This window comes from Enhydra lutris, unplaced genomic scaffold (genome assembly GCF_002288905.1).
Source record: "Enhydra lutris kenyoni isolate GAN:26980312 unplaced genomic scaffold, ASM228890v2 scaffoldscaffold55, whole genome shotgun sequence".
NCBI classification, from domain to species: Eukaryota; Metazoa; Chordata; class Mammalia; order Carnivora; family Mustelidae; genus Enhydra; species Enhydra lutris.
The window spans coordinates 15647595-15674534 of NW_019154139.1; the positions used below are offsets into that span (position 1 = coordinate 15647595).

The 26940-nt window shown below is 48.2% G+C and overlaps 1 protein-coding gene across 2 annotated transcripts in view; it reads right to left on the reverse strand.

Annotated features, from left to right (window-relative positions):
* LOC111157597 (regulatory factor X4) overlaps positions 1-26940 on the reverse strand; it is a 140726-nt gene that overhangs the window by 67152 nt on the left and 46634 nt on the right. Inside the window, exons 5-7 of one of the 2 annotated variants that reach the window (XM_022519144.1) lie at positions 11307-11368; positions 6741-6954; positions 4840-4917 (exon numbers count right to left, since the gene is read on the reverse strand). In XM_022519144.1, the coding sequence (XP_022374852.1) occupies positions 4840-4917; positions 6741-6954; positions 11307-11368 (354 nt within the window). Of the gene's footprint in view, positions 1-4839; positions 4918-6740; positions 6955-8604; positions 8791-11306; positions 11369-26940 lie in introns of those variants that run through there. The other variant, XM_022519145.1, reaches the window with a different exon arrangement.

Genomic DNA, 26940 nt, shown 5'->3' on the forward strand with positions numbered 1-26940 from the left:
TGGGCCCATGGTATTGAGCAAAACCATGATCAATGTGGTGAATGAAGTTTAGGTTTGTAAACTTTGACACTTAAGTCAGTCCCCCTTATTCCATAACAGCAGAGTATTCAGGCAGACTAGAACTTAAAACAGAAAAGGCAAATGAGTGAAGACTATCTTCCAGAGTTCCAGCCCAGGACCCACTACCAACCAGGGGTGTACTGTCTCTTAGCTTAGAGAGAGGTAAGCTTCCTCACCTGTGAAATGGCAGTAAAGGTAGCACTTACAGCATAGGTTTTGGTAAAGATTCCTGTAAGTACCTATGTTAATGCTTGGCACATGGTAGATGCTTACTAAAGGTTAGTGGCAGTGGTGATTACATCACGCAGACACAGCCACTACTGGCCCCAAGAAATCCACGGGCTCCCCTAAGCTTTGTGATACCTTGCCTAAGCTTCTGAATGTCACCCAGCCAGGATGCCCACCGCAGCTCTGCTTACTTGTCAAGGCTCTTGCTCTGGCACGGGGATGGCCGGTGGCTGACTGCTGTTTGGCTTGAGCCTAGAGATGGCCAGGGCTCTTGGCTAAGGTGCTTTCTTTCTAGAGGACCCTCCACTGTTCCCTAAGGCCAGCTTGTCCCTGGGCATCGGGGTCCCCCGGGTCCTAGACCTCCCTGCCTGCCCTTCTAAAACCGCCTAGAAACCTCTGCCCAGGGGCGCCTGGGCGGCTCAGTGGGTTAAGCCTCTGCCTTCAGCTCAGGTCATGATCCCAGGGTCCTGGGATCCAGCCCCACATCGGGCTCTCTGCTCAGCAGGGAGCCTGCTTCCTCCTCTCTCTGCCTGCCTCTCTGCCTACCTGTGATCTCTGTCTGTCCAATAAATAAATAAAATCTTAAAAAAAAAAAAAAAGAAACCTCTGCCCAGTTGATTCCTATGATTTGGTAGATTCTGAATTCATCTGTCTTTCTTAGCTCTCCTTGCATGCAGCCCTACTGCCTTTTTTTTTTTTTTTTTTTTTTTTTTTAAAACATGTGAGCAGTCAATTTCTAGCCGAAATTCTGGAAAAGATCAGTGGCTGTGTAGTTAAAACAAATCTGTGGGAAATCAGTCTTTAGCAGGCATCTGTCTGTTTTAATCCTGCTCAGCTTGCACAGGGAGCCCTGATCAGTCCTCAGTCTCCTGAGCAGCCTTTGGAGAGGGGGGTTGTTGGGACAGTTTTAACCTCCCTTTTTACCCTCCACGTTTTAGTCCATTTAACGTCCTAAGGTACTCTTTCTTCAGAGTGAGGAGGAAAGGAAGAAGGGAGAACAGTGGAAAGCTCAAGAGCCTAGACTTGGAAGTTGGGTGTGAAGTGGACAGGCACAGTGTTACACAGGAGGGGGAGCAGGTGGGATCTCCCAGGATGCTGGGTATGAAGGGTAAGGGGAGGAGATGCATCAAGATTCGTGGCTTGAGCCATTGGGTGGGTTCTGAGAAGGGAAAAACAAGTTCAGGTGGAAAGTCAGAGCTCTGATTTGGCCACATTAAGTTGGACGTCAAGTCAACGGAGTCTGGAGCCCATGCAGAAATACCTCAATAGGAGACCTGTTGGCTTTTGTAAAATAGAGATCGCATCTACCCAGTACAGGACCCAGTAAGATCATGGAGGCAAAATGCCTGGTAGTGTGTAGGGATCTAACAAACAGAAACAGGTTATCAGTCCGAAGGGAGGAGGTTTCCTTATTCCTTTTAAGAGGCGACATCGTCAGAGGCAAAGGATGGAAAAGCACAAGTTTTTTGGATTATCTACTCCTGTCCCCTGAACTCCCAGCCCTTCCCTTCTTGGCTCAGTGAAGCATCAGGAGAAGATTTCCTTAAGAATACCTATGTGGGTTTTCTATTTCTTTTCCATATCTGTTCTTTACTTCATCCTGAATATATTAGCACCTTCTGGAAACACATCTGATAACTTCGAGTCAGGGGTGCTTAGTTGCTACGGCGTTGAAAGGATCTCAACAAAACATTAGCCACCAAAATATCTATCATTTATTACGCTCTGATTTCAAAATCAGACACTTCCATGAATTCTTATGTAGATAAAATGATCATCTCCATTTTAGGGCCAAAGAAATAGAGGCTCAGAGGGATTAAGTACCTTGCTCAAGGTCACAGGCTAGTAAGTGGTGAATTTGGACTCAAACACAAGACCTCTGGACTTGACAGCTCTTTATGCAACATAGTTTGCAGAAGGCTTTGCAGGGAGTCCCCTCTGTGCAGACTGGGGCTCTCTGTACTTGCCTGATTGGGCTACAAGGCCGTGGCACTTTTACATCCCTCCACCCATCCATCCATGCGCTCATCTCCCCAACAAATATTTACCGAGAGCCTAAGAATATGGGTAACGTGGATACAGGAGCAAACAAGACAGACAAGGTCCCTGTCCTCAAGGTAGGAGACAAACAGTGAGTTAGCCAACAAGATAATTTAAGAATGTGATACCAGCATTAGTTATAATCTCAACCCTTAAAGATCTTGAAGACCTGAAGCAAACTGCAAGGTCAAGGTGTACCACATGCACCTACCATCCACTTACCCATGACTTTCCTCAGCTGTGGGAGAAAGCCATGCCCATCAAAAGGAAAATAACCCCCTTCATTCTTTTGTGGCTGGGTGAATGGACCACACTTTGATTACCCATTTTAAAAACAGCCACCAAATCTCCCTGCCAAGGGCATGGAAAGAATATTGGACTGGAGGTGTCAGGTGACAAAAGAGTCAGCCATGACTTTGGCCCTAACCGAATGTGTGTCCTTGAGCCAGTCTTATAACTCTCTGGTTGACATACCCGACAAGCATTCATATGACCTTTTATAGTTTACAAAGGGTTTGTGCTAGGCATTGTCTCATCTTCACCTTCCAGGAACGCTCTGCATTAAAAAAGCAGAGATGATATTTTTACCTTTATTTCTAGGATAAACAATAACGGCCTTCATGGCAGAGCCTGGGCTCCGAGTCTGGCACTTTCCCCACAAGAGCACTCAGCCCCCTCAAGGTTTCCACAGCCTTCACTGTATACTCCGCATCCTACTCCTGATGGGCATGCCTGTTTTCCCCCCGTGGGCTAGGTCTTACTTCTTGCCCCATTCCTGAGACCTACAGCAGGAGCACGGCCCCATTAAGTGCCCAGTAAGTGTTGGAATTAATGCATGGAATTAAGCATAGTGAGAGGATGAGTGTGAGTTTTGAGATGAATAAAGTACATATGAATGTAAGGGGAGACTGTCTCTAGTTCTGTGGCTAGTACTTGTAGTGGAGAGGGACAGCTGGCCACTAGAGCTCCCCGAGCTCCTCTTCTGTGGGAGAGAATTGCTGCCCAGTGAGGGCATCACGGTGGGGCCATGAGACCAGCTTCTGCCAATGGAACATGCGCAAAAATGATGCCTTTTATTTCCGGGCTGACAAGGTTAAGAAACGGGTATGTCTTCCCTGTAATCCTTCTCCCCATCTATAGGCTGAACAATGAGGACGCCAAGGCTCTAGGGCAGCATGTGGCCACATAGTGGAAGGAGCCTGGGTCCCTCAACTACCCCCAGGAACCAGCCTGCTCCCTGTGAGCGTCCACGCTGGGTCGTGACACCAGTGGGAAATAAACTTCTAATGTATTAAGACTTGGGGTTATTAGCTACAGAAGCCAATGTGGTCTGAACTGAGCATGAACCTTTATTTGCTCTCATCTCAGTGATCTTTGGGGTGTAAGACATAAATAGCCAAACCACAACAAGAGAGAAAGCAGTGATTTTTCTTTCTTTTTTTAAAAGAAGCAGCTTAAATGGCTGCTCAACGAATTGGGAGATTTCAACAATCTCATGAATGAAAGCCAAGAGCAGGAGCAGGAGTCCTTCTCTACCAGCACCCTGCTATCTCTTTGGACCCGTGAGCCAAGTGCCAGCTCGCAGGCGACCACCCGTGCCTCGGTTACTGAGGGAACAGTCCGTGACCTTTCGCAAGTAAGTGCAGCGCTCAGTGAATGCTCGCTGCGGTGAGCCGCGGGGGCAGAAAGGCACACGAATGTGCGGGAGAGAGCACTTTGTGCTCCACGCCATTCTGTACCCTCCCCTCTCCCACAGGGCGCACTCCCGCCCTGAAACCCACACCAGGGAGTCTCCGGGATCTCATCCACCAATAGCTCCTGGTTTTTATAGCCCCACTGGAGCCTGCATCGTCCTCTAACTCAATGTCCACCACCTACGCCAGAGGGGGTGTGTGTGGGGGGGAAGGGGGTTGGATTTTTTTTTTTTTTTTTTTTTTTTTGCCTCAAGGCATTTTCTGGAATCAGAAAGGCCTCAGGTTTATGCGGTGAAACGTGTGGCTTCTTGCTGTCCCTCTGGAAGGCTTTCTTGGATGGCATTTTAGGCAAGAAGGTTTATTTTACGGTCTCTCTGGTTATGTAACTTGTCCTTCATCCTCTCCTGTTTCTACTCTCCATCCCTTAACTGTACTATTTTAAAATAAAAAGAAAATGGGGCCTCGGAAAAAAATTAAATCCAAAATATAGGAAAGCTTTCCTCCTGTCTCTCTGAACCTATAATACCGGGGATAACAGTAACCCTGAGAAACCGTCTTCCTCGTAAGCCAGTGGGGCAGGTGACAGTGCACGTGTCAGATCAAGGAGAGGGCCCTGCCACCTGCTGTCCACACAGAAGATGTGTGAAATGGGGGTAAGGACAGCACCTGCTTCCCGGAGTCACCAGCAAGATGACGGGAGCTGACGCACCACAGGGGTTTCCAAAGGCCTGGCACGCGGTAGGGGCTCTCAAAACAGGAGCTCCTGCTACTATATTTTAATACAGAGTATTCTGTGGCTCAACCTTGACTGACCTACCTCATCGAAGTTGGCTCGTATTACAGTGTCCAGTATTCTCTGACAGTGTGTTCTGTACATCATAATAAAGGTAGAGACCTGTGGGGAGATGGGGGTCAACAATAAAAGCATAATTAATAGATATTACCACTGTCTCCCCTTGGAATTTCAATTTTCAAGTCACTTATTCCCTGTTGAGGGGATGAAATCCACTTAACACCTACTCATCCTGTAAGACCCAAGTAAGTCTGATTTTCCTTTGTGGTGCTCTCTGGCCCTGGGGTCCCTCCTCTGTGCTTCTGGACATGTCTCTCCAGCAGAGCACCTGCCCTGGGATCCAGTGGAAAGCGTGGGTTTTTCTCTCTCTCCCGTTCCCCACACCTGAGACCATGGGCCCTGGGAATATTTAAATGGCATATTATTCATACTCGTGTATCTAGCACTTTGCATGGCACCTGGCCCACCACAGAGTTCAGTAGGACGTTATTAATTAGATTCTCCTCATCAGCTGAGATACTGAAGAATTAAAACCCAATGAGTACTTATAAGAAGGATGTTTGCCAAAAATCACAAAAAGACATTCAGAAATTTCCTGGAATCTGCTCAGTAGAAGAACATCTCCAGATCTATTTATCCAAGAATTTTAAAGCTACAATATAGGAAGTTTATTGATTTAAAAAAAAAAAGCAACTTTGAGGGGAAAAAAGTTACTAGTTCTTAGATTTAAAGCATTTACAGATCCTCATTTTGCTCCAGAATGCAGACATGCATTCATTTTTTTTTTAAAAGATTTTATTTATTTATTTGACACAGAGAGAGATCACAGTAGGCAGAGAGGCAGGCGGAGAGAGAGGAGGAAGCAGGCTCCCTGCTGAGCAGAGAGCCCGATGCGGGGCTCGATCCCAGGACCCTGAGATCATGACCTGAGCCGAAGGCAGAGGCTTTAACCCACTGAGCCACCCAGGCGCCCCGACATGCATTCATTTTATGTAAACTTAGCCTGCTTGTGCATGGACATCCATCTCCCCACCTCGGCCATGAGACTCCTGGGAGCAGGACTCATGCCTCAGTTACAGCGTGTCCCAGCTCCCAGGGGGATCCGTAGACAGCAGACGCTCAGCATTTGCTAGTGCACTGGGCTGTGTCAAGATACGCAGGTGAGAGAGGTATTTCCAGGCATTTTCTCCAAATGCCCTATGACCCCAACTATCTGACTCACGGTACCCTATAAAGTCTTCTTTGTCTATGGGACTATGATTTCACCACATCCTCTGCAGCACACGGGGACACCAACTCAATCCTATTAAAAAAACCAATCTACAATCTAGAGCCAAAAGGGTTCTTCCTTCGTGACATGAGACAGTGTGGCATCATAGATGGGGAGGTAGGGAGGTTAGATAGGTAGATAAACTTTTTATTTTAGGAGAGTACTGAATTACAGGCAAGTTCTGAAAATAGTATGGGGAGCTCCCATATGCCTCACACCCATTAGTCTTATTGCTAACCTCTTACATTAGGGTGGTGCATTTCTTACAACTAATGAATAAATTCGGGTACATTATCATTAACTAAGGTCCATATTTTATGCTGATTTCTATCTTTATATGTTTTAAATTTTTTTTAGAGGGAGAGTGTAAGTATGTGAGTCGGGGGGGGGCAGCGATAGTGCAGAGGGAGAGAGGGAGAGAGAGAATCCTAAGCAGACTCCACGCCCACTGCAGAACCCGATGCGGGGCTCAATCCCATGACCCTGAGATCAAGACCTGAGCCAAAATCAAGAGTCTGAGCCACCCACGCACCCCTCTATCTTTATATTTTTAAACTCACCATTTTGCACTGAGAGGGAGAGAGGTTGTGTGTGTTGTGTGAGAGAGAGAGAAAGGGAAGCCACCCACTCCCAGCAACACCTCAGATGTGGTCACCTTCTCCTCAGGCAGACTGGCTGGCAGATTTAGATCTTTGACATTTGGAAACTCTGGCAGCAGTGTTCCAAGTTTGGACCGGGGTGAATATGCCACCGTCTGTTTGCTCACTTCTTTCTTGCCCGTCTCGCTCACCCAGGCGGCTCCTTTCTTGGAATACATCACATCATAATACTGGGAGCTTTCCTTCACCGCAATGCCGTAGTAATGATACCTGGGCCAGAGAGGGAAGGGGAGGGGGAGGGAGAGAGAGAGAGAGAGACCCACATGTACTTTATCAAGTGCAGCTTCCAGAAAGGGGGTCCCCAAGGCCAAGGATGGCTGGGCCCACCCTCCCTGGGCTAGAAGAGTTAACTCTCCTGGGAGACTTGACATCTCAGCAATCTAGAATTAAACCAAAGTTCCAAGTTGCCAGCCATCAATCAGGCAGGTAAAAATAACCCAAATTGCCTCCTACAGAAAATGTTAAGTCAAATACTTTGCAAAGCAGAAAGGGGAGGATGCAAAAAATTTCCATTGGTATTTAGTCTCTTGTATTGTGCCAGTGTGATCTCAGAGGAACAGAACTCGGGGGTCCTTTTCGGTGAAGACCCAAGAAGAAGGGTGTGTTTGCAACCCCTAACTGTACCACTGCCACCAATTCATTGGCCCAGATCTTCCTTAGTCAATAAAGATAGTCTTAACTGGATTTTTAAAAGATACAGTCAGCGGCTCCCTTGGCACTGGATATGTAAAAGGCCGAAACTTTTCATTAACTCAAGTGGGCTTAGTAATAGCAACATTTTCCATGAAGATGGAAGAAGGGACAGAAGCTACATTTTGTTTGGATTTTAGCTACAGAAACTCCTGAGTGCTTGCCCCATGCTAAGCACTTTGCCAGCTGCTTTACCTATATATGGAATTTGGAAACTACTACTAAGAAGTGGGGATTATTAGCACAGTCTTTCTACAGAAGAGCAAAAGGAGGGAAGGAGGCTTATGAGACGTGCCCTAGGTCATCCAGCTTTCTAGAAGAGGTTCTTGAACACCCGTCTGTCTGACCACAAAGGCACTATGCTGCCCTAGCAGAGAACACCACGGGAGGCGACTACAAACTCCGAGTCACCTACGGAGCATAATAAAAATACAGATGCCTAGGCCCTTCCCAGACCTACTGATTCAGAACAGGGGAGTGGGACGCAAGGATCAGCACTGGGGCAAGTACCTCGGGTCATTCCGACGCACGTCAGTTTGAGACTGACCAGCCTGCTCGGTAGAGCACCCGCATTATATTCCCAGCTCGGATCCCCAGTCGCTGGAGATGCTGTCACGATTTACTATTACATGATGCTCATCCCAGCAGCTAACGTGGTGCTAAGCACTCTATACACATTACCTTATTTAATGTCGCAAAACCCCCGTAAATCTGGAATTAACTATTAGCCCCATTTTACAGACCAGGCAACTAAGGCCCGGGGAATTGAAGTAACCCACCCAAGATCCCCCAGTGAGTAGAGGAAGGATTTGAACCTCTGAAGTGCTTTAACTACTAAGCCAGGGATTCTCCAACTTTAGCTACTAATAAGAATCACCTACAAAACATTAAAATACAGACTCCTGGGCTCCACTCCCCAAAGATTCTGATTCAGTAGGTCTAGAGTAGGTTTCTACAGCCACACAGCAATGCTAGTGGAAGAAATTCATGGACCTTGCTTTCAGAAACGCTGTACAGCACATAAATTACTCATTGCTGCTAGCGGAGGTATGGCTGGGCTAGTCCTCAATACCGGCAAGAAAGCATTCTGAGTTAGGGGAGAGGCTTCACAGGGAAGGGAGATGAGCACACATAACCTCCCCTCTCCCTGCCCCCCCCTTATCCTGATACCATTCTGTGATATTTCTGCTTAGTGGGCATCTCGCCTCTATCTGAATGCCTCCTGGGATGAAGAACTCAGGCTCTCCGAAGGCAGCCCAGTTCATTTTGGGTCGGGACAGTTATCAGAAAGTTCTTCTTTGTGTGGAGCTGCTCTCTGTCTTCTGCACCTTCTACTTCCCAACTGTCATAACTGCCAGCCGCAGGGAGAGGTACCCTGGGACGGGGGAGGGGCGGGTTCCGTGGCTCCAGGACTGTCCTCCAGGTGGCCAGGCGGTTAGGACACGCCTCCTGAACCCTAACAAAGTTCCCCTTTATAATCTCTTGAGATCAAGGGACCGATAGCGTATTCAGATTGGACCACTTCTTGATTTTCCAGAGTGTGCGCTGCTGAGACTAGCAATTTCAGCGAAGCTGTTGCTCGGCTCTGAAAATTGTCTCAGTTTTTCTGTTTCAGTTCTGTAGGACAGGTCAACACAATCCACACTCCCCCCTCCCCTACCATATATTCTGTCAAGGTAAATTTGTTGAGGGATTTTTTTCTCCTAAGGCCAACTGGCAGGTTGGAGATGAGAGCTTCTTGTTACCTTTCAAATGGTTGAAAGTGTGACCAACCTGGTTGGGGGGTTCCTTGTGGAAGGGATACCATGAAACTGACACCACGGAATTTTTAAAGAAGATAGTGCCCAATTTGCCTACTTCTGGGTTAAAGAAGAAGAAACCAAAAACAAAAACAGGTTCTCACATGTAGGCAGAAGGTAACTTTCTCCAAGTTTATAAAGGATGGGAAACAGTTCTGTTCTATCTTTACCACCTTTCGTCCCTGTCTCTACTATGGTTCTATTTTTGCAGTCTTATTTCTACTCCTCTCTCTTAGAGATGAGCAAAAATGTATTAGACCCAGGGACTCTTCAAAGACCCACTCATTTCCGTTCATGCAACACTGTTCCTACCAATCTGAGGACTGAATTGCCCATCTTGTACCAACCCCTGGGCTTACCAGCAAATAAGTAAGGAGGGGTGTGGTTTTATACTCCCTGCTCTTACCAAGGCTCACTTTTAAACAAATACTGGATTTTTTCTTTACAGATGAGATTTGTACTTCAGAGCAGTTACTTTGGAAAATCATTAGAAATTTATTCCAAAATATCCCCTGCTCAAAATATTTCTGTAAAGCTCATTGGAAATCGCCCCAAGAGCTTCTGAGCCACATACACACAAAATGAGTCTTGTTATTTTCTAGAGCTTTACTGCCCCCCACCAAAAAAGTGGTTTTCCCAGTTTGATCACTTTTTTTTTTTAAGATTTTATTTATTTATTTGACAGAGATCACAGGTAGGCAGAAAGGCAGGCAGTGGGCACAGGGGCGGGGCGGGGGGGGTGGGTAGGCAGGCTCCCCGCTGAGCAGAGAGCCCGATGCGGGGCTCGATCCCAGGACCCCGGGATCATGACCTGAGCTGAAGGCAGAGGCTTTAACCCACTGGCTTTAACCCAGGTGCCTGATCACCTTTTTTAAAACCTAACTTGGCTCCAAAGTTAAGTCCACCTGGGGAGGACAGAAATGCTGCCCAGGGATGGCAGGAGCAGGGAGAGTTGAGGGACATTATGGGAAATGCTGCTTTTTGAAGTACAATCCTCAGTTTCAAGTCTTAACAAGTCCTATATGGTTGGTTTTTGTTTTTGTTTTTTTTTTCTTTTTAAGTGTCAATATTTTGTGTATCAGTATGTGCTGATCTGCTACTGGACATGGTCAAAGCATTAGAAATGCTACATAATAAGGCACCCTCTAGTGGAGTCACCGTGTACATCAACATAATAAAGGTTCTGAGAAGTCCTGCATAAAGGAACCTGTTGAATGAACTCCGTGCTTTCCAAACGTATGTGGCAAAAAGAGCTTCTCCACAGAATACCTGTTAACATCCAATAATTTTCGAAACACCCTTTGAGGCAAATCTTATAAATCAGATTTTAGTGAAGGCTGTGCAGTGAAGGCAGAGATTCCCTCCCCACCAATTCCCATGTAGGGGAAGGGGTCCATGCATCCTTCTCACTTTCCAGGACTCTTCCCGAAAGGCCTTTCCTGGGCTACCCTTTCTGAGCTAGGCCACTCTCCTTCGGTTATTCCCTATGACAAGCCTCTTTGTCACAATCTGTGTATCTTGTTTTGATCTGTCTTCCCCACCAAACTATACCCTCTGGGAGGGCAGGTGATGTGCACCTGCTCTGTCCATGAGACACACAGAAAGTGTGACAGCAGATAGGGGCTGGCTGCTCGACGGCACGCCCTGTGTACCCGGGTCTGGCTGGACCCCTCCACCCCATCTCCCTTGCAGGATTGGTGCAGGTAGCTTCTCTGGTCGACTGGATACTATCAGAGTAGAAGCTGTGCTTAGCAAAGCAATCCAAGGAACTAGAGATTGTCCACGAAGCCTCCAGTGCTCTTCTAAGTGATGGCCAAGACCATTTGACAAAAACACCAAAAGGCAGGGTGGCCTAAAGTCAGATTCCTTAAAGCAGCTGGCTGGGCCCGACTGCCCTGGGCCTTCCCACAGCCTCTCTGTCAGAGGCCCTGGGAGAGGGGGCCCTGCTGTCTACTCCGTGCCAGACCCAGACTTCCCGCCAGGCCTGGGAACAGAGCTGGGGATAAATGGCCCAGGGTGCGGGCCTGACTCAGAGACACGCGCTCTGCGGACGGCTCGGCGGCCGGTGCTTACTTTGACTGTCCTCGCGTCCCAAGTCTTCTGGTGGTTAGCTGAGGAAACTGCTGCCTTATGATCTGTAAGTCAACACAAGACCCAGTTACCCATCGGGAAAAGGTGGGAGCACAGTCACTGCGTTTTACAAACAACAATCCAAAGAAAAGGGAAAACATGTCCTTGATTGCAATGACTTCTTGACAGTTGGTAGGGACCCTGGAGAAGACACCAGTGCTGGGAGTGGGGCGGAGGGGACTGAGCATGGGAGTGACCGTGAGGCCCTGGACTCTGAGGGGTCTCCCTCGGCTGCTCTGCGCTTTGCCCTCCTGCTCACAATGTGGGAGAAGTGTGTGCAGAAAGTGTCTGCCCTGCTGCTTAAAGCCTTCCAGTGGATTCCATCGAGCCTGGAACGAAGACCCATCCTGGTCCCCTGTCACCAGTCCCTGCTCTTACCTCCTGGTCTTCCTCTCCTCTGACTCACCCTTATTCAGCAGACTCCAGCCACGCTGGCTTTTCAAATTCTTTTCCCTATTTCTGAAACACACCAGGCTCACTCCCCCTGGGCGCCTTTGTAAGGCAGCTCCCTCCTTCCCGGAATGCGACCTCATCCACATCCCCACGTGGTGAGCTCCTCTGCTTACAACATCCAGGCGTCTGCCTAGCAACCTTCTCTGACCAGCCAGGGGGGGAGGAGAACCAGCAGTCCTTTACCATCTCGTGGCCCTGCTTCATGTCTTCTTCTTACTCTGAACTCTGAAACTATCTTGGCACTTGTTCCCTGCGCGCCGATTTTCTGCCTCCCCCTACTTGAATGTAAGCTCCCTGAGAGCAGGGACCTGGCTCCGTGCATGTAGCTCAATGCAGGGATGAAGCCCCACCCCCGCCCAGGGGTACGCTTGGCTCATGCACAGTGTTGCCTGGGATAGTCGTGAGGATTTGCAAGCAGCTTGGAAGCAAAGCCATCTGCCAAGGTGAAGACACAACCAGCAGGCCTCAGCCTTGGTGTTCACAGACATGATGTTTGTGAAGAGGCAGGGCGGCGAGGGGGTTCTGTGGAAGGGCTTTGGAGCTGGGCTACCTGGGTTAGAGAGATCCAAACTTAGCCATTTGTTGGCTGGGGACCCTTAGGCAAGTCAACATTCAAATGACTCAGTTTCCTCATTTGTAAAAAGGGAATGATAATAACCCGGACCTTAGAGAATTCTTGTAAAATCTAGTAGCAAACGTATGCAGATAATTTACAACAATGCCTTGCCCTTGGTAAGGGCCCAGTAAAAATTACCCGTTAGTACCACCGATTGTCCTGATAACTCATTCCCTTTTACTTTGAGGGACTTTTCTCCTCTCACCAAACTCTTCCAGCCTCCCTCCTCTTCTAGTACCTCACCAAGCAGGCAGGCATGGTCAGAGAGAGCCCGCCTGCTGGCTGCCCTTTGTGAGAGGAGACCCAACTACCGACTTCCCACTGGCGGGGCTTGAACACTGCAGGCCTTTCAAGGACGTGGGGGAGTCTCTCCTGATCCACCCCCATTCTCTTCCAGCCACACTGATGCTCTCACTGATGGATCTGCTCAGCCACTCAACAGACACTTACTGAGACCCTGCTAGTTACTTGAACTTGGACGTGCTGTTTAACTTCTCTGTGCTTAGTTCCCTCCTCTGACACCTGGGGAAACGGAGGTTTATATGCTTCTCCCCAGATCCGAGGGATAGGTGATGGTGGCCTCAACTAAGTCAGCATCAGTGGGATGGAAGGAAGTGGACAAATTAGAGAGAAATTGAGATTCTTGAATGGGTGCCATGAAGGTGGACCATTTCTTTCATTAGGAAGCCGTCTCCAGTGTGAATAATGGGGCAGGTTTTCCTCATTTGAAAATGGGTTAAAAAAAAAAACCAAACAAGCAGAAAAACATGCATTGCTTACAAGGATGGTTAGAAAATCTAATAAGAGAACATGACGATACCGCTTTAGGAAGTAAAAAGGGCTTCTAAAATGTTATCTGATAGTGACGATACTGCAGGAAACAATGTAGTCATTCTCTGAAATCTTGGAGGACATCATGTCTGTAGCTGACACAGCCCTGGTTTCTTTCAGCCTAACTCCTGGAAGCTGCGGCTATGGGCTCTCACTTTGTCTATGTCCCTCTCAAACGGCTGAGACCTGAGGAAAAGCAGGATTCGGGGAGGGGACTGAGCGGAGTCAGGGACAGGGCTTTCTATGCGCTCTGCCCATGATGCGTGGCACGGCAGAGGAACTGGAACTGGCCTCACAACGTCTGGCCAAGGACGCCCTCGGACTTTCATCACAGAACTTGTCTTCCCCCAGAACTGCCCAGATATGAAGCAGCTGTTCGTGAAGCTTGCAGTACTGACCATTTCTAGATATGCGGATAGAGATCGCAGGGAAATACGGAAAGCAAGAAGATGGATGGAGTCTTCACTTGGTTAAACATGGGATTATGATTTGGGTTCAGAGTTTCCTACCTAGCCACTACAATAAAGTTGCAAGAGCCTCAGTCCCTACAAGATAAACACGGATGAGTTGCTTTGGAAAAAGCAGAGATTTGTCTGCATTTTAGTCCGGGAGATTCCCCCCATACAGCAGGCACAGCAGGAAGATACCATGTTCAATGCTCTAATATTAGCAGACATTTGGAAAAGAATGTCAGGTGCTGTCCAAGGTGTGGCAAGACTGAAGTTCTCACAAATTGCTGGTGACATAGTTTATGGGTACAACCCTTCACATCATACGTACATATATTCACAAAACATACATCCATACCTTTCGGTCTATGAAATCCAAGGAACTAATCTGAAGTAACAAAAAGCTATGTGCAGGACCACTGGTAAGGCAGAGGAACTGGAAACAGTGTTAAGTGTCTGATGGCAGGGACCTGGCTAAATGATCATATGTGCACTCAACGGACCACGATGCAGGCATTAAAAATGGTGGTAACAGGGGCAATTGGGTGGTGCAGTCAGTTAAGTGTCCCAGTCCCACTCTTGGTTTTGTCTCAGGTCCTGATCTCAGGGTTGTGAGATCAAGCCCCAGGTCAGGCTCCAGGCTGAGTGGGGAATCTGTGTGAGATCCTCTCTCTCTCTCCCTCTGCCCTTCCTCCAACCTCCCCTCTCAAATAAATCTTCAAAAAAAAAAAAAAAATGAGAGTAACAAATACTATGTCACAGCACAGGAAGTCTATGTATGACATAATGCTAAATGAAATAGCATACCTCAGACTACACTGATGCTATGCTTATAATTTATTTTACAAATATAGGAATGGAAAGGGAAGAAGGAAAAGTAAAAATGGCTATTTTTAGGTTAGTAGGATTGTGATGAGAACCAAAAGATTTTTCTTTAACATTTTGTACAAGGTCAACTTTTTTGGTAAATAAAAAAAGGATTTTCTTATTGGAAATATTCCTAATTGACAAAAGAAGTTCAAGACGACCTTGAAAGAAGCACCAGAAATCTTCCACAATGTTCTGGTGGCTCTTTTACTTTTCTTTAAAAAAAAAAAAAAAAAATCACTGCCTATTCCCTGAAAACTGTATGTAGATCATAAAAAACCAACATGTTGTTGTTGCCATTGTTGTTCCTAAGCCTGATCATACGTGACTGAAGAGAATGGGCAAATTTCTGAATCTTTCTACATACTTAGCATCCTACATGATGTCCTGGCCCTACATACAGCGTCCTACATGATGTCCTGGCCCCAGGCTAAGGTACCGGGGCTGCAGACTCTGGTCTAGAGATGTTCCAGAAAGCCCCCAGGAAATAAGGACAGATTTCTGGAGCTGTTTGTTCTACCTCCGAGAGGCAATAAAACATACAATGTGTTTGAAATTCTCCGCGCTGTGGTCTTGGGGAATTATCGAGCTGTGGAATGGGGCCTCTGACTCCATGGATCAATGAATCCTATGATTTCCTCGCTGGCCTATGCGTTCTACTTGCTCCTTTTGAACACTGTATGGATTAATACGTGCCGTTTTACCAACTCCGTGGCCAGCACCAGCCTCCGCTGAGTCACCCAAGACAGAAGCAGGAGAGATTACACCCTTCCCAACACCGCACAGTCCCATGTCCTACCGATTCTGATGAAGACCCCCACTGAGCCTGGCCACTTCTCCATGCCCCCCCAGCCATTGTCCTCGCCTGCCGCGACCCCTCACCGGGACCCACAGACTCACCCTCCGAACTGCCTGGCCTGCCCCCGGTCTTGCTGCCCAGCCCAGCAGTGCCTTTCTAAAATCCAAATATGATCATTTCATTTACATGTTGAAAATGCTAGATGCCTCCTCACAGCCTACACTGGATAAAAATCCAGCCTCCTCAGGCTGGTCCATGAGGCCCTCTGTGATCTGCCCCAGTGCAACACCTCAGCCTCAAATCCCACTACCCAACCCCCTACGTGTTTCCTGAGCTCCAGGCACAAGCTGTTCTCTCTGCCTGGAACACCAGACCCACGCTGTGCCCCGCTCACACTGGAGGAACTCCTCTCTTTCTTTGAGCCTGTCCCAATTCCCCTGGGACCTTCCCACATGACCTCAGATGCTCCTGTCTCCATTTCCCTGGCAAAGGGCGAAGCTGTTGGTATGGTGGTTAAGCACACACACTTTGGGGTCAAGTCCTGGTTCAGGCACTCTGCCAACCACTTTACGTGTATTATCTCAGTTAATCATTACAGCAGTCCAGGTTCCACTGCTACACCCTCGTATAGATGAGGGAACAGAGGCTTGGAGAGGCTAAGTAGCCCACACAGAGCCACGCAGCTCACAAGACATGGACCCAGGATTCAAAGGCACCCAGTCTGACTCAACATTACCATGACAATACTATTTCCTCTGAATGAATGAAAAGGTCTTAGGGCCCCCTCATCCCCTCTTTTAACAGCCACCTTTTTTTCCCCTTTTATGTCATATTCCTGCATTTACACATCAGGTGAGGAATGAAATGATTACTTGTTCCCATTGGCTCTTCAATGAGGATTCCAGTTTGCCTCACTGTGACACTCTTGGCAGTGTTCTGGTGGCCTCTGCTATGAACACCCGCTGAGGGCCCAGGCCCCAATCCCCCAGGGAAAGGAAAAACAACTGAGAGGATGGTGACAGCTGCCGGCAGGTGATATCCGCAGGTGTCTCCTTTAGATTCAATCCACCCGCCTCCAGTAAAGTGAACTCTGGCCATTAAACACTTCTTCTGCTTAATAGAAATACTCAGTAAGCTAAAGTCATTCTGTTTGGACGATTCAGAGTCCCCTGCCGGATTGACCGAGAGAACAATCCAGATCATTACCTGTCTCCTTAGAGGTCTTTCTGACAATTCTCCACGCCAGCTGCCTGAGTGGAGCCTCCTCCTTCTGGAGCTCAGATGCACTGTGCAACGCCTCACTCTTCTGCCAATTTTGCTCTCACAATGTCCTTGCGTGACCCCATGCTCCATCCAAATTGGACTACTTGGCGCCCGCCAGTTCTCCGAGAGCTCCCCCGCCCCGGGCACCATGCTCCAGCATCTTCCCCCCACAGCAGTCCCCGGGCACCCAGCATGTACATGGCTCCTCCATGCCCCTTTCCTGATTCTCCAGCCAGGTAAGTGCTCTCTCTTCTCCAAAGCAGGACTGCACCTGCCACTTCCAATCTGTGCCCAACTTCCATCCTCCCTCCATTGTGAACACACCCGGACTCTGCTGACATCCTCCCATTACCACCAATCCCAAGGCCACGATCTCATGACTGGATTGTGAACATGGTCTCCTCATTGCACCTGTATCCAATCATGGCACCATGACCACTTCTCCGTGAACCCCCTAGATGAAGTCCAGACCCACCCGTCCTACTAGACTGGCCTGGCCTTCATTCTAGCTCACCACTCCCCTCTTCCTCTCTCGGTCCCCAAGGCCATATGCAACTTCTTTCAAGTTTCATGAATACACTGTGCTCTCTCCTACTCTAGTTTCTCTGCAGGCTGTTCTCATTTTCTGGAACCCTCTCCCCATGCCCTCATGACTGCCTCATGTCTACTCATCTTTGAAATATTAACTTAGACCTTATACCTTTCCAAAAATCTTCCCTGGGCCACGGTTGGGTTTAAAGGACTGTAGTTACATGGTCCATAGGACCCACTTATCCAGCTTTTAATACTTTTAATCCTCCTCTCAGCCCCAAGTCCTTGCCTAGGCCCATGGGACTCTATAGGAATGGGACCTGCAGCCTTGTCTCCTTGGCTCTGCCCCACGTTCGACAAGCTGTAGCCTCAACAACTACAACTGGTTGCCTGCCGATACGCAGTTAGGATTCACTCAACAACAAACATTTACTGAGCTCCTCCTACACGCCAGACATTTGGCCAGGCTGAGGGACACCACACTGAGCTGAACAGAAACAGCCTTTGTTTAGGAAGCTTACACCTAGTGGGAGAAGACCAAAAATAAATACATTAAAAAGTCAATATATCTTATATCAGGTAAGTGCTACGGAGAGAAACAAAAGGAGCAGGGGGAGGGGAAGAGGGAATGTGGGGGTGGGGGTTATTTTTTAGGGTGATAAGGGCTAAGTACTAGTATGGCATTTGAGGGGTGATCTGAAAGAAGTTAGGGAATGAACCTCCTGGATCTCTAGGGGAGGGAGGGTGCAAGCCCAGAGAACAGGCAGTGCAAAGACCCTGAGGTAGGAGCTTGTCTGACGCGCGTCAGGAAGAGTGAGGAAGCCAGTGTGGCCGGAGCACAGTAAGTGCTCAGGAGAGCAGAAGATGAGGTCGGGAGGCCAGGAGGGGTGGTGGAGCACAGTTCACACGGGGCCTTGTAGGCCTTTGTGAGCACTTCTGCTTTTACCCTTAATGATATGGGGAGACGTCAGAGGGCTCCAAGCAGGGAAAAGGGGAACAAGGCTGACTTAGCTTCCCAAAGGATGGCTCTGGCTGCTGGGTGGAGAAGGGACCATAGGGGCCAAGGGTGGAAGCAGGGAGGCCATTAAAAGGCCACTGTGTAGTCCCCAGAGGAGACATGACAGCTCAGCACATTAACTCGGCGATTCAGTAAATGAAAGAATAAGTGAGTATCTTTCTTGGGCTGGTCACGGACATTGTTTCTGATGTTCTGTTGACATAAATCACGCTATGAGCGGTACCTTTTGCAGAATGATTTTTATTTTTATTTCTAGCATTTTGGAGGTTCTCCCCTTATTATAGTTTCTCAAGTGTGGAGCTGCTTGATTAAAGGGGAGAAACATTTCAACGTTCGTAAAAGATACCATCAAGTTGCTTTCCATGAAGGGTAGAAGGGGATTATCTGTGCTAAACTGAGGAGCCAAAAGAGACCTTCCATTTGACATCCGGTCTCTTGTCTGTAAAATGGGGATAAAACACTTGCTCAGCTAACTTCGCAGGCTTACAGCAAGGCTCTGCCTCAACGGGCTCTCCTGGCGCCACAAGGGGGAAAGTGACCCGCTGAGGGGCAGGGGGCTGGAGAGAAGAGGCCACGTGTGATAACACCCCCCTCTCTGTCTCCTCAATCCTCTACTGCATTCTCTTCACTGACGGAGTTACCCTTTGATGGGTTTTTGGAGGATCCTCATTCAACTCGTTTTTTTCCAGGCTTTTGTGGTATATCCTGGTCTCCCAAGCAAGATATTTGTACTATTAGAATATTTAGTTCCCTTTGGGAAAATACTTTTCATCTAGAAGTACTGGAAGGCCAAGCCCTCCCCTCCTCCTCCAAAAGAGGGAAAGGTAATTTCAAACAGAGAACTAAGAGGAAGGGTGGGGTGCCGAGTTGGGGGTGGGGGATGGGGGGAGGCGCGGCTGGACCGCAGCCCCTTCTGCCCAAATGGAGGTCAAGACTTTTCCCACTCTGAGCACAGAAAGAGCTGTTACAGAGTGCACCTCCTCCTTCCAGCCACAACAAAAACCTGTGGGAAGGGGGTTTGCTGCCTTTTTTTTTTTTTTTTTTTTTTTAGTGTTTCTTATGGGCAGCAAATTACAAATTATTCTCCTCTCTTTTCACCAGATAATCAGCTGGTCCCAGAACCTGAAAGCCCCGCACAGTTTGGTTTGAGTCTCAAAATGCAGAGTCGATTCAGCACCACTAAGGCTGTTCAGCTTTTAATTTCTGGAGCAAGACTCAGCAAACAGTCAAACACTTTTGTGGAACTGTGAAAGCTGAGTTTCGCTGTTTGATAAATGAGCAGACGGCAAGCAGCCCCTCTTTCTCTTTTTGTATGGATTCAATGAAGCCTGCCTAAAGAACGCCACATGCTGTTCTAGCTACTGATCTAACATTCCGCAACATCCCAGCCTTCCAAATTCCCTTTAATTACTCGGGAATCCCACCCTTCTCCCTTTCAGCCTAGGCAGCCGGGCTGGGGCAGGGGGCTCCGTGGGGCTCAGGGTGGGAGGCAGAGCAGCTCTGCCCATCTCCCCTCCCTGGAGCTGCCGGGATTCTTCTCGGTGGTGGTGGCGGCCAGGTTATCCGTCTCCCTCGTCCACGCTTCTCCCCAGTCACCAATACACTGCTCGAGGTCGGAGAAAACTCCGCATGGGGGCTACCCTGACCTCATTTTGAGGGTGCAGGTTTGAAATAAATGTGAGTTTTAGGCACATGTTTCTGAAATGGCATATTCAAATCACTGGCCTCTTTTAAGATGGGGGAGGGGAAAGGGGAGCTGCCACCCACTGAACACCAGCAAGGACCAGGCACCAGATGGGGTATTTTACACACAACGTTGATTTTATCCTAAAAATGACACTGGAGGGAAGTATGAAGATCCCTGTTTCACAGATGAGGTACTGGGATCTATGGCTATTCAAGGCCGCTCAGATTCACAAACTCTGCCAGTGGGAGAAACGGGATCCCAGTTCCACTGTCTCTCCTGTTCCTCAGTATGGCCGGCACCCATGGGAGCCAGCAAGGGGTGTGAGACCCCTGACGTCCTCTCTAGATGCTGCCTCAAGGGACACCTTTAGAGCCACTCCATCTCGTCAGTCTTACAGACTGACTTTGTTTGACTTTGACCTCAAACCATATGATCTTGATCCAGCTTCGTCTCCAAACTTAGTCACCAGGGATGGCTCTGAAAAAAGGCTTTGGTCGTTTCCAAAAATTCAATCCACCCTCAGTAGGCAAAGATCTGCCACCAACAAGAACCGGTCCAAAAGGAGTTCCAAGGTAATGGGATAAGTGCAGATCCTCCCACACTTTGAAGGAGACAAACTTCTGTGGCTAGAAAGAGTCAAGTGTGCTTAAAATAAGAGCAGTGGGTCTTAGTTCAGAGGTTACTTGGGTATGGGAAGAGAAGAGGGACGACTCAAATAGCAAGAAATGAGAAATCCAGTACCGTGACAAGTTGTTGTTTTGTAACTGTATACTGCAAAAGTCTTGTGCCTTCTCTTAAAACAGACACGCTATTTCGTGAGCACGAGAAAGAAATGATGAGGGATCCCGACTGGCTAAAGGAATTAATACCGTCACAACTTTAAGTCTGAAAGTGAGATATGGACTCACTGTCTTTGTTGACAAGACAGAAGAGAAAATAAAAATTAAATCTGGTGCTACCAATAAGGATTTTTAAACAGCCTACCTCAATTCTTTCATTTTGAAATGGGTGTTTGCCAGAGTGGTTACACGATACTGTATAACCCTCACCATTCAACGGTTTTTTTGTCACACCTGCTGGGCACTAGGTACTTGCGGGGGGGGGGGGTCAATGGGAGTAGGATACTGTAGGTTCATGCGAAATTCCCCCAAGAGCAATTTCCAAACATTCTCAAGAAACTCCTATCTAGTGCAATGAGACGGAAATGGAATTTCAAATCACGCGTATGGATTGATGCGGGACTCTGTGGACACCCCCAGGGAGGGAGGGTAATAGCTACTGTGTTGCCCCTTGAGAAGTACCGAGGATGACAATTCCGAGAAGTCCCAGATTCCGTAGGTGAGCCCAGCATCGTCCCGAGGCTGCCTGGGTGACGTGTCACGTGTGAGAGTATGAGAAGAGCCAGTCATCACACGCCGACTTACTTGGAATGAGGTGAGTTACATAAGCGGCAGGTTAAGTCAAACCTGGAATAACTCTGAGGGCGATAACAAGAGCAGGTGAGGGTGGCAATGGCAGCATGTGTGCGAAGCAGGAAATTTTTAGAACAATTGTTCTCAAGATTGTTCAGGAGGAAGAGTCGAAACATCGATGCTGGCGGTGATACATTAAAAACATGTAGGAAAGTCATGAGAGGTTGCCATGGTAAACTGAAATCATGATTTCAGCTCCCGTGGCCTAAGTGTTTGTATTTACCAGGCACTGACCCGAGGAAGCCCCTCTGACAGCCATCACGTCAACAGCTCTCCACGTGGTCACTGCCACTGTCCTATTCTGCGGATGGGGAAACGGAGGCCTGGAGTGATTCAGAAACTGTCTGAGCTCACGCGGCGGGGAAATGGTGGAGACGGGATCCGAGCCCCCACAATCTGACTTCTGAGCTCTCACACGGCACGAAAGGAGAGACACCTGAAATAACAAACTATGGGACCCGGGGTGACATCAGACCTCCTGACACAGACGCTCCACAGCAGGTACTAAAAGTGGAGAAAAACATACACGAGAATTTAAAGTTGAAGGAAACTCTACCGATGTACCAAAGGGTTTCCTTTGAAAACTGGAAAGAGACCATTCCTGAAGGATCCTAATGTCCCAAGAGCACCTTTATCTTGGTCAGTGGCCCCACACAGGGGTGCGCATGACCCCAGGCCAGTGCGGCCTGTCAGCTCTCTTGAGGAGAGATGGCAGGCCCACAAAGTCAGAGGAACCTTTGGCTCCCTCTCCGTTCAAGGTATATGCAGCTGCCCCAAGCACGGGTCCCCAGAACATGCTGGGCGATTCTTGGCTTTGCTCAAGCATGGCCAGCCGTGAGGAAGGAGCCAAATATGCAAGGAAAAGCCACCCAGAGCCCAAACTGCCAACGACCTCAAGTCCTCATGGGGAAAAGGCAGGCTATAAATGAACCCAATTCATACATCTGGCACCCCAGCCTCCCCTTCTTCAGTCTCCCTACTGCTTCCTGGTGTCCCTCACCCCACAGCCTCAGCCCTGCCCAGCATGTGTCCCTCAGGAGAACCACTCAGTCCCTCTCTCCATCTCCTCAGCTAGAAAAGGAAGGTGGTTGGGTCCCACCAACCAATCTCTAAGGCCCTTGAATAGCTTTAACTCTTTGCATTTGAGGTCTTAGTAACCCATACGTATTAATGAATTATCCAGCTCTGTTCTAGCTGCATTTCCTCAAGGAAAGGAACTGAGGATTCTAGGACATCAACAAGTCTTCGGGGGACATGCAGTTTTGAGGTGACCTGGCCTTTCCACGTATTCAAATTACACTGTGTCACAGCTGTCACAGCTGTCCACGAATCTGCCTCTCATTGACACGTTGGACAGTGCTGACCGTAAATCACGTTACCCTGCCCCAGCCTTAAGAGATCGCATTGTGCTGCCTCTGTTCCTTTCCATGGGCTCCTAATCTGAGGGTGATCGGTACACGTTTTCAGGATCCTGGATTCCATTTCATAGTGGATACACAGGGGCCATGTAGGGAAAAGGGGTCAACAGGTTCCCCCTTATAGCTGGGAGACAAGTAAGTCCCGGAGACGCCAAGGTCAGCACAGTGGCTATTGTTGACTTGCTGGACATTTGAAAGCTGCTAAGACAGTCGACCTTATAGTTCTTATCACCAAAAAAGTTCTCATCACAATAAAAAATCATTAACTACGGTAGTGAGAGATGTTACCTAAGCTTGTCTGGTGAATATTTCACAATATACACATATATCAGAGCATTATGTTGTACACTTTTAATAAGTTATATGTCCATTATATCTCAATTTTTTAAAAACAGAATACAATGGATTTTTAAAGTGCCCTTATGTAGCTAAAATGTCTCATTGTTTCCCCCTTTTTCTTTATTAACCAAACTCTAATTTTTTATTCCAGAGGGCAACGTTCTACAGTTTCCGGCTCCCCTGACAACCAAGGGTGGCAGGCAAGATGGAGGGCTCTGGCAAATCTCCTGAAGACAACTGATTTGGCTGGAGTTTTTGACCTTTCTCTTCTTCCCCCCACTTTCTCCCACTTGTTGCCTGGAATACAGCCTTTGCCACTTTGGATCATGAGGTAAGGCAAAGTTGGAAGCCATCTGCTACAAAGGCCAGAGCACAGAAAGATCAAAGGTACCCAGGTCCCTGACGCTCTTCTAGAACTGTGATGGCAGCACTGGGTGATAGTCTCTTAGACTTATTCTACGTGAAGAAAAGTAAAATCACTCATTTATTTATGTCACTGTTTGGGATGGAGAAGGGCATTTTTTAAAAGCCACATTCCCAACACAATTCCTAACTGTTCCACCTTCTGATTTCCACCCAGGATTTACTTCACAGAGAAGGTTCCAGTGGCCTGGAGTCAGCCATGTCAACTTTCAAAATGAACAAACCAACCAGCGTCTAGCTCACAGGGCCGCATGAGGACACGAGATACTGCCATTACTGTTTCTAGCTGCAAAGTATTTCCAGCTCATGTGGTAGAGACCGTTGTAAGTTTCCCACGTGACAGATAGAGGGACGGAGGTGCAGAAAGCAAGGGTGATAATCCTCAAGTTTAGGACTCCACACCTGGCATTACTGGAAACTCCTGGCCTATAGCACGTGGTAGAACCTCAACCAAGGTTAAAGAAGACGTGTTTTTGCTTTTCAACCTCTCACCAACGCATGTAATAGATGCTTGGAAAGCAATCCATTGGTAAGTCAGAGACGTACTCTGAGATCTGAGACCCTTTTTTGTTTCTGAAAAAGCTTAGCTTGCTGCTAAGCAGGGATGCTCCATTTTTGTGAAGGTAGAGTTTTTGCTAAGAGTTTCCAAAAGACCAGTGGAGCCGCAGAAAAAAAGAAGTATTTGGTGACATTAAAACACCATCTTCGGCTTCTGTGGCTCTCACAGGGCTGCTGTGGGGAGAGGATGATTGTGGGTGTCTGGGGCTCCTCCCAGATTGACCCTGCTCTCAGGCTGCGGCCCCTGCCCCACCCCGAGGAGGCAACAGTCTCCTCTCTGCACCCCTCCACTCATGGGCATTCCATTTCAGCTCAGGGGCACATCTGCCACTGTGCTCTGTGGTTTCCTAGAGGGATATGTCCCTTCTGCAGCCTGCACCCCTCAAGGACAGACTATCTTCTTCTTCTTCTTCTTTTTTTTTAAGATTTTATTTATTTATTTGACAGAGAGAGAGATCACAAGTAGGCAGAGAGGCAGGCTGAGAGAGAGGGAGGGAAGCAGGCTCCCTGCTGAACAGAGCCCGATGTGGGGCTCGATCCCAGGACCCTGAGACCATGACCTGAGCTGAAGGCAGAGGCTTAACCCACTGAGCTACCCAGGCGCCCCGAGGACAGACTATCTTCTTCACTCCAGTTCCCACCTGCCCGTACAGGGCTGAGGCCACAGCAGGATGAGGTCAATGAATATCTAATAACTGGGTGAACCCAAGTGTTAAGGGGGAAGCATCATGGGGAATACTGGCAACAGGGTTCACAGTGCCTAGAACCCTCCAGTGGGGCAAGATTTGGGGGGCCTTTCTCAATTGCAATGACCAGCACACTTGCCCTTGAGAGACAGAGAGGCCAAAACTTCACTCCCAAATTCCATCATCTAAGAGGTTGCCATGTGGCTGCTAATGACCACACCGAAGTCCAAATTCCCATGGTTTTGTTGTCCACATAGACCTACTTCCCGCCTCCAGACATACACACCCTACCCCCCCCCAAAATAAATGCTCTGGGTAATGACATAAGTTTCAGTGTCTGGACTCTTGGAGCCAGACTTCCCAGGTTCCCGTCCACTTACCGGCTATGTAGCCTTGGGCAATTTACCTTCCTGGGACTCAGTTTACCCATCTCTATAATGGGGGGAGGGTCATAGCAGTTCCTACCTCAAATAGTAGTTTGGAGAATGTTGATTTATGTAAAATGCTTACAGCAGTACCAGGTCATAGAAAGTTCTATGTGTCTGCGATTTTTATTCATTTTATAAAAAGTCCGAGTGCTGCATTCATAATTAGACATAGCTAAATACTTCTAACATCTGTTAAAGAGTTACCCATTTTTCTTTAAGATTTACTTATTTATTTGAGAGGGAAGGAGAGCGTGGGTAAGTGGGGTAAGGGGCAGAGGGAGAGAATCTTCAAGCAGACTCCCCGCTGAGCACGGAACCTGATGTGGAGCTCCATCTCATGACCCATGATATCATGACCTGAGCCAAAACCAAGAGTCAGATGCTTAGCCAACTGAGCCACCCAGCAGCCCCAAGAATGATATGCTAATAGGCTCTGGCAACTTAGCTGGGTCTGATGTCGCGTGTAGGTCAACTGATCCCTATGATCTTCTGTTTGTTTCAATGGACAGTTTCATTGTAAAATTTATTTTACTGCTTTTTCTGGAAAACTAGGGTTACCATTTTGGAAGTCTTTTTTCTCAAGCCGACAAGCCTGCAGACCGCAGCAGCAGGAGGAAAAGTTCAGGGAAAAGCAAAGGTCAGATCACGCTCTCTTCCTCCCCACTGCAGGTCCCCAGGCCACACATGGTCAAGGCTGAGCTGGAGGTCAGGGAGGCATTTTCAAGTGGATTTGAGGCTGCAGGTTTGTACTGGACTGGACTAAAAGAGTCTGAATTATTGAAAAGAGGCTTGCTCTTATAATCAATAACCGAAAAGCTCTTAAACCTGCCAAGAAACCATCAGGGGTCAGGGAAGGAGGCCTGGCCAGAACATGGTAGAACAAAGCAAAGTCACTTTCTGTATGCACACTGCTGAGTTCAGCCTGTCCCATACACTAGCTACATTTGCGGGGGCTCACCTGGGCATCTCTGAGAGTCGGGGTGTAACAGTCGGTGTGCAGTGAGCTAGTCAAAACCCTCCGACACAACTCAGTGGAGGAACAAGAGCGGCCTGGAGGTGGGTGGTGGAAGGGAGGTCAGCTGCAGAGCCCATCCCTTTAGCCAGTGTGGATGGAGATCCATGGGGTCCCCCAAACCCATGAGTCCAGCAGAGGTCACTAGCAGGAGGAGACCTTGCAGGGTACCAGCTGGTCAAAATGACTCCCGTTGACTTTCTTCCTCCCACCCTTCTCCGACATCCCTCTGCCCCAGCTCTGGGGAAGTTAGAGGACAGTGGGAAGGCCCACCATGCCCCCCTTGCACAGAGCAAATCCTGCACCTCACTCAGGAAGGGAGAGACTCTGACTTCCCTGTCAGATGGAGGTTTTGTTGTTTGTTTTTGTTTTTGTCTTTTAAAAGATTTTATTTATCTGTTTGACAGAGAGAGAGAATAAAAACACAAGCAGGGAGAACAGCAGGCAGAGGGGGAAGCAGGCTCCCTGCTGAGCAGAGAGGCCAATGTGAAGCTCGATCCCAGGACCCCGGGATCATGACCTGAGCTGAAGACGGATGCTTAACGCACTGAGCCCCCCAGGTGCCCACAGATGGAGGTTTTAAACTGGACTGAATAGGATTTTTTCATAGCTGAGAAGAAGTTTTAGTTAACCAACCAAGACCAAAATGATGATTAGATACTGTGGGGCTTCTCTGTGATGTCATCAGAGGACAGAGCGGGAAGGTGAAACAGAGGACTCTGGAGGT